The sequence below is a fragment of the Balaenoptera ricei genome, chromosome 4 (genome assembly GCF_028023285.1).
Source record: "Balaenoptera ricei isolate mBalRic1 chromosome 4, mBalRic1.hap2, whole genome shotgun sequence".
Taxonomy (NCBI): Eukaryota; Metazoa; Chordata; class Mammalia; order Artiodactyla; family Balaenopteridae; genus Balaenoptera; species Balaenoptera ricei.
Genome location: NC_082642.1, coordinates 11,802,328 through 11,814,679, shown reverse-complemented (window position 1 = coordinate 11,814,679; position 12,352 = coordinate 11,802,328). Strand labels below are relative to the sequence as shown.

Sequence of the window (12,352 nt, the reverse complement as noted above, 5' to 3'; positions counted from 1 at the left end):
TGGCCTGGCCACCCACAGAGAGAGGTCCACAGTCAAGAACCAGCACTCCTGTTTTTCAGTACAAGAGTAAAAGATAAAATGTAAGTAAACAGATTTTTAGAATTGTTAAGCACTATGTAAATTATTCTACTTATGAATACCAAAAAGTCATGGCAAAAGATTACAATGAAGAATACCATATGTAGACTATATAGTGCACACGATATTATGTTCTTAATCTTAAATATATAACTTTGTTTAAATAATAAGCGTTTCTGATTTTAAAATGACCTTTACTTATGACTGATAGCTCACAACTGGGAAAAGGGACGCCAAGGATTGTGGGGGAGAAAAGCAAAAGATTGTTTTAATTAATGTAATTCTTGTTCTAACACTAATAGCAAGATTTTAAAGTCACTAATTTTTATAACCTTTATAATACATTCAGTTATTTGTAAATTCACTAGAATAAAATTCACATGTGTAATTCATATGTGATGCTGGAACTCGCAATGGAAATTTAATTTGCATGGCCACATTTCGGAGAGGAAACTGAAAATAACTTGCCCCAAATCCAACAGGTGATATGTGACAGAGCTAGGACTCACATCTGCATCTGCAACATTGTAAACCAATAATTTCCAGTACCAGACAGAAATGGAAAATATTTAGCTTGCTTCAATATGTAAAGTGATACTGCCTGCTGGCCAGGGCTGGCCTCAAGGGCCTCAGAGAAAGTGCAGTTGTATGGAGTGCCACATGGTAACCTAGCCCATTATCAAGATACTAAATACTAGCTGCAGTCCAGAAAGCTTCCTCATGCCCCTTTCAAGCAAACCCCCACTCCACTCATTATAGGCAACAACTGTTCTGATTTTTTTCTTACCATAGAAATTTTTGCCTGTTTATAGATGCTATAAACGGAATCGGTATGTACTCTAGGTGTGCAGCTTTTTTCGCTCAGCAGAATATTTATGAGATTAGTCCATGCTGTTGTATATACCAGTAGTTCATTCCTTTTATTGCTATGAAGTTTTCCATTGTATGAATATATTACAATTTCTTTATTCATTATCCTTTTTTTCTGACCCAGATCCTTTTACTTATTTTAAAATTTTTTTTATTGAAGTATAGTTGATTTATTATATGTTTCCGGTGTACAACACAATGATTTGATATTTTTATAGATTATCCTCCATTTAAAGTTACTATAAAATATTGGCCATATTCCCTGTGCTGTACATTATATCCTTGTAGCTTATTTATTTTGTATCTAGTGGTTTGTACCTCTTAATCCCCTTCGCCATCGTGCCCCTCACCTACCCATCTCCCCACTGGTAACCACTAGTTTGTTCTCTGTAACTGTGAATCTGTTTCTGTTTTGTTATATTCATTCTTTTTTTTTTTTAGATTCAACATATAAGTTAAAATATACACTATTTGTCTCTCTCTGACTTACTTCACTAAGCATAACACCTTCCAGATCCATCTATGTTATTGCAATGCAAATGGCAAAACTTCATTCCTTTTATGGCTGAGTAATATTGCATTGTATATATGTATATATATACCACAACTCCTTCTTCCTTTTTTTTTGGTTGCACCGCGCGGCTTGTGGTATACTAGTTCCCAGACCAGGGGTCGAACCTGGGCCACCACAGTGAGAGCACTGAGTCCCAACCACTGGACCACCAGGGAACTCCCTGTACCACATCTTCTTTATTCATTCCTCTGTTGATGGACACTTAGGTTGCTTCCATATCTTGGCAATTGTAAATAATGCTGCTATGAACATTAGTGTTACTGTTTTTGTTTCCTTTGAATACAATATCCAGAAGTGGTATTGCTGGATCATATGGTAGTTATATTTTTAATTTTTTGAGTAAACTCCATACTGTTTTCCATAGTGGCTCTACCAATTTACATTCCCACCAATAGTGCACAAGTGTTCTCTTTTCTCCATATCCTTGCCAACACTTGTTATTTGTAGACATTTTGATGATAGCCATTCTGACGGGTATGAGGTGATACTGTGGTTTTGACTTACATTTCTCTGATGATTAGTGATGCTGATCATCTTTTCATGTGTCTGTTGGCTATCTGTGTGTCTTTTTTGGAAAAATGTCTCTTCAGGTTTTCTGCTCAGTTTTTGGTCAGGTTTTTGTTTGTTTTTTGATATTGTGTTGTATGAGCCTTTATATATTTTGGATATTAACACCCTAGCAGATATATCATTTGCAAATATCTTCTCCCATTCAGTAGGTTGTCTGTTCATTTTGTTGATGGTTTCCTCTGATGTGCAAAAGCTTTTAAGTTTGATTTGGTCCCATTTGTTTATTTTTGCTTTTGATTCCCTTGCCTGAGGAGACAGATCCAAAAAATATTGCTATAATTTCTGTCAAAGAAAGTACTGCCTATGTTTTCTTCTTGGAGTTTTTTGGTTTCTGGTCTCAAATTTAGGTCTTCAATCCTTTTTTTTTTTTTTTTAATTTATTTATTTTTGGCTGCATTGGTTCTTCGTTGCTGCGTGCAGGCTTTTTATTTATTTACTTATTTTTGGCTGTGTTGGGTCTTCATTTCTGTGTGAGGGCTTTCTCCAGTTGCGGCGAGCGGGGGCCACTCTTCATCATGGTGCGCAGGCCTCTCACTGTCGCAGCCTCTCCCGTTGTGGAGCACAGGCTCCAGACACGCAGGCTCACTAGTTGTGGCTCACGGGCCTAGTTGCTCTGCGGCATGTGGGATCTTCCTGGACCAGGGACCGAACAATCCATTTTGAGTTTATGTTTGTATATATTGTAAGAAAAAGTTCTAATTTCATTCTTTTACATGTAGCTGTCCAATTTTCCCAACACTACATATTGAAGAGACTATCTTTTCCTCATTGAATATTTTTGCCTCCTTTGTCATAGATTAATTGACCACAAGAGCATAGGTTTATTTCTGGGCTCTCTATTCTGTTCCATTGATCTATATGTCTGTTTTTCTGCAAATGCTATGTTGTTTTGATTACTGTAGCTTTGTAGTATGTCAGAAGTCAGGGAGCATGATACCTCTGGCTTTGTCCTTTTTTCTCAAGATTGCTTTGGCTATCTAGGGTTCTTTGTGGTTCCAAAAAGTTTAGAATTACTTTTTCTAGTTCTGTGAATAATGTCATGGGTATTTTGATAGGGTTTGCACTAAATCTGTAGATTGCTTTGAGAAGTATGGCCATTTTAATAATATTAATTCTTCTAATCCAAGAGAATGGAATATCTTTCCATTTCTTTTTATCATCTTCAGTTTGCTTCATCAATGTTTTATAGTTTTCAGAGTACAGGCCTCTCACCTCCTTGGTTAAGTTTATTCCTAGGTGTTTTACTATTTTTGATGCAATTTTAAAATTAAAATTTTAATATTTCATAATTACTGTATAGAAAAGCAGTGGATTTCTGTATATTAATCTTGTATGCTGCAACTTTACTGAATTCATTTATTAGTTCTAACAGTTTTTTTGTGTGTGTGGAGACGTTAGGGTTTTTTACACATAATGTTATGTCATCTACAAATAGTGAAAGTTTTACTTTTTCCATTCCAACTTGGATACCTTTTATTTCTTTTTCTTGTCTTATTGTTGTGGATAGACTTACAATAACATGTTAAATAGAAACAGCAAGAATGTGCATCCTTGTCTTGTTCCTGATTTTAGAGGAAAAGCTTTTAGTTTTCACTAGTGAGTATGATGTTAGCAGTGGGTTTTTTATAGATGGCCTTTATTATGTTGAGATGTGTTCCCTCTTTGCCCACTTTGATGAGCGTTTTTGTCATGAATGGATGCTGAATTTTGTAAAATGCTTTTTCTGCATCTACTGAGATGATCATGTGATTTTTATCCTGCTTTTGTTAATGTGGTGCATCACACTGATTGATTTGTGAATATTGAACCATGCTTGCTTCCCTGGAATAAATCCCACTTGATCATGGTGTATGATCCTTTTATAAAATATAGCTGAATTCAGTTTGCTAATATTTTGTTGAGGATTTTTGCATCTGTATTCATTAGAGATATTGGCCTGTAATTTTCTTGTTTTGTAGTGTCTTTGTCTGGTTTTGGTATCAGGGTAATGGTGGCCTCATATAATGAGTTTTCGAATGTTCCCTCCTTTTGAATTTTTTGGAATAGTTTGAGACAGATAGGTATTAACACTTCTTTATGTTTGGTAGAATTCCCCTCTGAAGTGGTCTGGTCCTAAGCTTTTGTTTTTGGGGAGTTTTATGATTGCTGATTCAATTTTAATTCTAATAATCTGTCTGTTCAAATTACCTATTTCTTCTTGATTCAGTCTTGGAAGATTGTTATGTTTCTAGGAATATATCCGTTTCTTCTAGGTTGTCCAATTTTTTGGCATATTATTCTCTCATGATTGTTTTTATTTCTGTGATATCAATTGTAATTTCTCCTCTCTCATTTCTTACTTTGTTTATTTGGGCCTGTTCTTTTCTTAATGAGTGTAACTAAAGGCTTATCAATTTTATTTATCTTTTCAAAAAACAGCTCTTGGTTTCATTGATCTTTTCTATTTTTTTGTTTCTATTATATTTATTTAGGCTCTTTTATTATTTCCTTCCTTCTGCTGACTTTAGGATTTTTTTTTCCTATTTTTGTAATTGCTTTAGATGGTAGGTTAGGTTATTTATTTGAGATTTTTGTTGTTTCTTGAGGAAGGCCTGTATTGCTATAAACTTCTGTTTCTGTAGAAAAATCAGCTGATACCCTTATATGTAACTCTTTCTCTTGTTGCCTTAAATTTCTCTCTTTATATCTAACTTTCACCATTTTAATTATGACATGTCTTGGTGTGGGTCTATTGGGGTTCATCTTGTTTGGGACTCTGTGCTTCTTATTCCCAGATATCTCTTACCTTCTTCAGCTTAGGGAATTTTTCAGCCATAATTTTATCAAACACATTTTCTACCCCTTTCTCTCTTCTCCTTCTGGGACCTTTGTAATGCAAATATTAGTATGCTTGATGTTATGTTAGAGGTCCATTAAACTATCCTCATATTTTAAAATTTGTATTCCTTTTTGGTATTCTGATTGGGTAATTTCCATTATTCTGTCTTCCAGATTACTTATGTATCACTGAATCTGCTAATTCCTTCTAGTGTACTTTTCACTTCTGTTATTATTATTATTTGTTTAGCTCTGATTGGTTCTTCTTTACATCTTCTTGTTCTTTGTTGAAATTTTCACTACAGTCATCTTTTCCCAAGTTCAGTTAGCATTCTTATTACTATTGCTTTGAACACTTTATCAAGTAAATTATTTGTGTCTGTGTCATTAGGGTTTTTTCAGAGATTTTTTTCCCCTTGTTTTCTTTTGAAACATATCTGTCTTTTCATTTTGTTTAACTTTCTCTGTCTTTGTAGATTAGATGAAACAGTTACCTATCCCAGTATTAAAGGCATGTCCTGTGTGGGAGCATTCCTATGCAGTTTGTGTGTGCCCACTGGCTTTGGTGGGAGAGCTGGATCTGAAGTGAGCACAGGCTATGTCTTCTCCAGGGGTACAGTGGCAACCAATGCATTGGTGGGATGTAGGGCCGGAGTGGGAGGATCTAGAGCTAGAGCCAAGTATGAGTCAGGGCTCCTCCTATGCTCAATGGCAGTCACGACCTTATCAGGGGTAAGGGTAGGACCCAAGTGGTGGAGCAGGAGCTGTGAGGGAGTTGGATCTCTCATGGGTGTGATGGCAGTCTCCATCTTGGTTGGGGGTGTCGCCAAGGCCCAAGGACTTGGGGCTGTACTTCTGTGATGGTTTGACATTTTCCCCCAGTGTGCGTGCCCTAGTTTTAGGCTTGGGTGGGGCCAGAGAGGTTGGGGCCATACTACTGAGTAGGTTTTATTTCCTCCCAAGTGTAAACATGGATGTTTGTGCCAGAAATGGTGGTCTTCTCCCTGGAGCTGGTTTTACACCCTCCTAAGTGTGTGCACACATGCATATATCTGCAACGGCTGCCTCTGCCCTGGTCAAAAGCAGTGCCAGGGCCCAAGCCAGCTATGTTTCCTCTTAGTGTGCACACCCTCATTTGCAATGGCTGCCTCTTAGTTGGGATCAGCACCAGAGCAAAAGGGGCTGGAGCAGGAGCCCAGTGAGAGCTGGGGGTGTATTCTAGTGGTGTTCCTGGCAAGCCAGCCAGAACACCAGGCAGTTTTCAATTGGCTGTTGCCATGCTGTGACTAGGAGTAAGCAAGTCTGTGTGTGTACTCTTGAAGGGCAGAGTCTCAGTTTCTTACAGCCCTGTGGTAAGCCTCACTGATTTTCTTTTTTTTTAATTAATTTATGTATTTATTATTTCTTGGCTGCATTGGGTCTTCGTTACTGTGCATGGGCTTTCTCTAGTTGTGAGTGGGAGCTACTCTTTGTTGTGGTGCACGTGCTTCTCACTGCAGTGGCTTCTCTTGTTGTGGAGCATGGGCTCTAGGTGCATGGACTTCAGTTGTTGTGGCGCACAGGCTTAGTAGCTCTGCAGCATGTGGGATCTTCCCAGACCAGGGCTCAAACCCATGCCCCTGCACTGGCTGGCAGATTCTTAACCACTGCGCCACCAGGGAAGTCCCAAGCCTCAGTGATTTTCAAACCAGCTAAGAGGGCTCATCTTCCTAATGTCAGACCCCAGGGCTGGGGTGCCTATTATGTGACTTGAACACCTCACTCCCAAGAGGGACTCCCCAAGCCTGTGATATCCCCCTATCTTCTGGGTCCCCCTAGGGCTGTGGGTCCAGACTAGAGCGCTCCTCTTCCCTACCTACCAGACTCCATGTGGATCTTTCTTTATAGTCTTGGTGGTATAAGAGATGTTCTGCTAGTCTTCAGGTCAATTTCAGAGAGAGTTGTTCCCTATGTAGTTGTAGTTTTGATGTACGTGTTCATGATGAGGGAAGGTGAACTCAATGTCCTCCAACTCCACCATCTGGATCCCACCTTCTTTATCCATTGTCCTCGATGGAATCATGAGCTATTTCCAGGCTTTGGCTATTATAAATAAAGACTGCTATAAATATTTTTATACAAGTGTTTTTGTGAACATGTGTTTTTACTTCTCTCGGATAAACATGTAGGATTTGAATTACTGTGTCAAAATATAAACATATGCTTAGTTTCATAAAAAATTGCCAGAGTTTTTCCAATTTGGTTATACGATATTACACACCAGTTAAAAATGTATGAGAGTTACAAGTGCTTCACATTCTCCCCAACATTTAGTTAGGTCATTCTTTTTCATTTTAACCATTCTGATGAGATGTGTAGAAATCTTCATGTGAATTTATTAGATATCTTCCTGTCACAAGCAATATTGAGCAGTTTTTCATGTGCTTATTGGTCATTTATATCTCTTCTTTTGTCAAATTTCTGTTGAAATATTTTGCTCATATTTAATAGATTTTCTTTTGTCTGTTAATTATTGAGTTATAGGGTTTTTTAAAAAAAAATATATTGTACATAGCAGTCTTTTGTCAGATATGTTTGTAAAGTTTCTTCCCTGTCTTTGGGTTACCTATTAATTTTTTTAATGTCTTTTGATGACAGACGTTTTTACTTTTCATAAAGTCTAACATATTTTTTTCTACTATAGTTATTGCTTTCTTAGTTTTGTCTACAAAACTTTTGCTTAAATCCACATTTCAAAGATATTATGCTATGCTTATTTTTCTAAAGCTTTACAGATTTAGCTAATATATTTTAGTTTATGTTATAGCTTGAGTTAACTTTTCTGTATGGCATTAGATAGTGTTTGAAATTAATTATTCCCATATGGATATCTACCTTTTCCAGATCATTTGTTGAAGACATTCCTATTCCTTTTGGAGTTCAGGGGCACCTTTGTCAAAACTACCAAAAATATGATTGTGTTTCTGAACTCTCTATTCTGTTACTCTCTATTCTGTAATCTGTTTATCAGTCCTAGACTAGTTCCACATTTATCGTGATTGTGTTGGGATTGCCCTAAATCTATAGATCACTGTGGAGTGAATTCATGCCTTAACAATTTCAGGTCTTCAAACCAATAAACCCCAGTAAATTGATTCCATTTATTTAGGTCTCCTTTATTACCTTTCATCAATGTATTGTAGTTTCCAGTGTGAATGTCTTCCATCGCCTTTGTTAAATTTCCAAATATTTTGTTTTTTGATGCCATTATAAATGGAATTATTTCTGTAATTTCATTTACCAAATTTTTTTCCTGTTAGTGTATGAAAATACAGTTGATTTTTAATTGTAATCTGTGAGCTTACTAGCTCATTTATTATTTTTAGTATCTTTATTATAGTTTCCTTAGGTTTTACTATGTTAAAAATTATGTCATCTACCAATAGAGACAGTTTTGTTTATTTTTGAACTTTAGGCCTTTTAAGTATTTTCATTGCCTTACTGCAATCAGCTTACAGCTCCAGTACAAAGTTCAGTAGAAATGGTAGGTCTGGGGACAGAGTCAAGATGGCGGTGTGGGAAGATGCGGACTTCACATCTCCCCACAACTAGGGTGCCTGCCGGATGCTGGTGGGGGACCCTGACGCTTAAGGAGATGGGAAGAACCCCCAAGCGAACTGGTAGGACATGGGGGGACTGAGGGAGGAAGAGAAGTGGAGGCCAGACAGGACTGGCGCCCCTGAGGGGTGGCTGAAAGAGGGGAGGGGTTCCCATTCCTGGAGGGATCCTCAGGAGCTTGGATCAGGGGGCAGCATGGCCAGAGTTTCCCCTGCCCAATTAGCCGGGGAAGTCTGCCCAGCTCTTGGGCTGGGTCCTATGCCCTCAGAGGTCTCCTCTGGGCTGGGTTGGTCCTAGGAGCATAGGAGGGAGGCCGGGAGAGAACAGGAGAAGCAGGCAGGAGGGGCCCTCTGGGACCAGAGGAGCCAGAGAGGAGCAGAGGGCATTTGCCCCACTCGCTTGGGCCCGGGAAGCCTGATAAGCTCCCAGGCTAATCCCCCACCCTCCAAAGCCCACTCCAGGCCACATGGTTCCTGGGGGCATAGGAGGGAGGCCAGGGAGATCAGGAGAGACAGGTTGGAGGAGACCCCCAGGACCAGAGGAGCAGGAGAGGAGCAGGAGGCTGTATACCCCACCCACTCCAGCCCAGGGACTCTGCTGGGCACCCAGGTGGGGTCCCCCACCCTCTGAGATCAGAGGTGGGAGGCATGCCTGGGCCCCTTCTGTTCTGTTGAGCCTAAGCCCCATCCCCAAACCCCCAGAGCCATTTCCAGCCCCATGGGTCCTAAGCATAGGCCCCGGCCACCATCCAAACCTTGCCCCTGCTTAGGCCCTGCTCTCCACAGCCAAGGCCTTTTCCACTTTTTCTTTTTCTCTCCTCTTTTTACTATTCTGGTTCTGTTTTACCTTCTGGTTGTTGTTTTATCTATATTTTTATTTTTATATTTTTTCTAACATAGCCGTTAGTTTCCTAGTCTAATTTTATTTTTTACTTCATTATAGTTCTTTTTTTTTCTTTTTGCCACCCCACACAGCTTGTGGGATCTTCGTTCACAAGCAAGAGGTCCAGCCAAAGCTCCTGAGGTGGGAGCTCTGAGTCCAAACCAGTGGACTAACAGAGAACCTCAGACCCGAGGGAACATTCATTGGAGTGAGATCTCCCAGAGGTCCTCATCTCAGCACCAAGACCCAGCTCTACCCAACAGCCTATAAACTCCAGTGTTGGAAGCCTCACACCAAACAACCAGTAAAACAGGAATACAATCCCACTCACAAAAAAAAGGAAAATAAAATGAGATGGCAAAAAAATATGTCACAGATGAAGGAGCAAGGTAAAAACCTACAAGACCAAATAAATGAAGAGGAAATAGACAATCTACCTAAAAAAGAGTCCAGAGTAATGATAGTAAAGATGATCCAGAATCTTGGGAATAGAATGGAGGCACGACTGAGAAGATACAATAAGTGTTTAACAAACACCTAGAAGAACTAAATAACTGTCGAGAAGTAGAATAAAGAAAAAAGAATGAAAAGAATTGAAGACAATCTCGGAGACCTCTGGGACAACATGAAACACACCAACATTCAAATTATAGGGGACCCAGAAGAAGAAGAGAAAAAGAAAGGGTCTGAGAAAATATTTGAAGAGATTACAGTGGAAAACTTCCCTAAGATGGAAAAGGAAATAGTCACCCAAGTCTAGGAAGACCAGAGAGTCCCATATAGGAAAAACCCTAGGAGAAACACACACCAAGACACATGTTAATCAAACTAACAAAAATTAAATTCAAGGAAAAATATTAAAGCAGCAAGGGGAAAACAAAAAATAACATACAAAGGAATCCCCATAAGGTTATCAGCTGATTTTTCAGCAGAAATTCTGCAGGCCAGAAAGGAGTGGCAGGATATACTTAAAGCGATGAAAGAGAAAAACCTACAACCAAGATTACTCTACCCAGCAAGGACCTCATTCACATTCGATGGAGAAATCAAAAGCTTTTCAGATAAGCAAAGCTAAGACAATTCAGCACCACCAAACCAGCTTTACAACAAATGCTAAAGAAACTTCTCTAGGCAGGAAACACAAGAGAAGAAAAAGGCTCATAAAAACAAATCCAAAACAATTAAGAAAATGGTAATAGGAACATACACATCGATAATAACCTTGAATGGAAATAGATTAAATGCCCCAAACAAAAGACACAGACTGGCTGAATGGATACAAAAACAAGACCCATATATATGCTGTCTACAAGAGACCCAGTTCAGACCTAGGGACACATACGGAGTGGAAGTGAAGGGATGGAAAAAGATATTCCATGCAAATGGAAATCAAAACAAACCTGGAGTAGCAATTCTCATATCAGATAAAATAGACTTTAAAATAAAGACTGTCACAAGAGATAAGGGAAGAATGTTACATAATGATCAAGGGATCAATCCAAGAAGAAGATATAACAATTATAAATATTTATGCACCCAACAGAAGAGCACCTCAAAACATAAGACAACTGCTAACAGCTATAAAAGAGGAAATCGACAGTAACACAATAATAGTGGGGGACTTTAACACCTCACTTACTCCAATGGACAGATCATCCAAACAGAAAATAAAGAAGGAAACACAAGCTTTAAATGACACAATAGACCAGATAGATTTAACTGATATTTATAGAACATTCCACCCGAAAGTAGCAGAATACATTTTCTTCTCAAGTGCACAAGGAACATTCGCCAGGATAGATCACATCTTGGGTCACAAATCAAGCCTCGGAAAATATAAGAAAATTGATATCATATCAAGTATCTTTTGTGACCACAACTCTATGAGACTGGAAATCAATTACAGGAAAAAAACCTGTAAAACCCACAAATACATGGAGCCTAAGCAGTGCGCTACTAAACAACCAAGAGATCACTGAAGAAATCAAAGGAGAAATTAAAAAATACACAGAAACAAGTAACAATGAAAATACAACAACCCAAACCTATGGGACACAACAAAAGCAGTTCTAAGAGAGAAGATTAGAGCAATTCAATCTCACCTCAAGAAACAAGAAAAATCTCAAATAAACAATCTAACCCTATACCTAGAGGGACTAGAGAAGAAGAACAAAGAAAACCCAAAGTCAGTAGAAGGAAAGAAATCATAAAGATCAGAGCAGAAATAAATAAAACAGAAACAAAGAAAACAATAGCAAAGAACAATAAAATTAAAAGCTGGTTCTTTGAGAAGATAAACAAAATTGATAAACCATTAGCCAGACTCATCAAGAAAAAAAGGGAGAGGATGCAAATCAATAAAATTAGAAATGAAAATAAGAAATCACAACTGACACTGCAGAAATACAAACAGAGACTACAACAACTATAATACAAACACTGCAGAAATGCAGAGACAAACAACTATATGCCAATAAAATGGACAACCACAAAGAAATGGACAAATTCTTGAAAAGATACAATTTTCCAAGCCTGAACCAGGAAGAATTAGAAAATATAAACAGACCTATCAACCTATGAAATTGAAACTGTAATTAAAAATTTTCCAACAAATGAAAGTCCAGGACCAGATGGTTTCAGAGGCAAATTCTATTAAACATTTAGAGAAGAGCTAACATCGATCCTTCTCAAATTCTTCCAAAAAATTGCAGAGGGACGAACACTTCCAAATTCATTCTATGAGGCCACCATCACCCTGATACAAAAAGAAGAAAAAGATATCATAAAGAAAGAAAATTATAGACCAATATCACTGATGGACATAGGTGCAATCCTGAACAAAATACTAGCAAACAGAATCCAACAACATACTAAAAGGATCATACATCATGATCAAGTGGGATTTACCCCAGGGATGCAAGGATTCTTCAATTTACACAAATCAATCAATGTGATACACCATAT

At 38.2% G+C, this 12,352-nt stretch overlaps 1 protein-coding gene across 5 annotated transcripts in view; it reads right to left on the bottom strand.

Moving 5' to 3' along the window:
* The window catches only part of LOC132364512 (phospholipid scramblase 4-like), a 68,471-nt gene that overhangs the window by 18,733 nt on the left and 37,386 nt on the right, over positions 1-12,352 (bottom strand). Inside the window, exon 5 of one of the 5 annotated variants that reach the window (XM_059920147.1) lies at positions 6,956-6,991. The exons of 3 other annotated variants lie outside the window; for them this stretch is intronic. In XM_059920147.1, the coding sequence (XP_059776130.1) occupies positions 6,968-6,991 (24 nt within the window). In that variant the 3' untranslated portion in view covers positions 6,956-6,967. Of the gene's footprint in view, positions 1-6,955; positions 6,992-12,072; positions 12,144-12,352 lie in introns of those variants that run through there. One more of the 5 variants, XM_059920148.1, reaches the window with a different exon arrangement.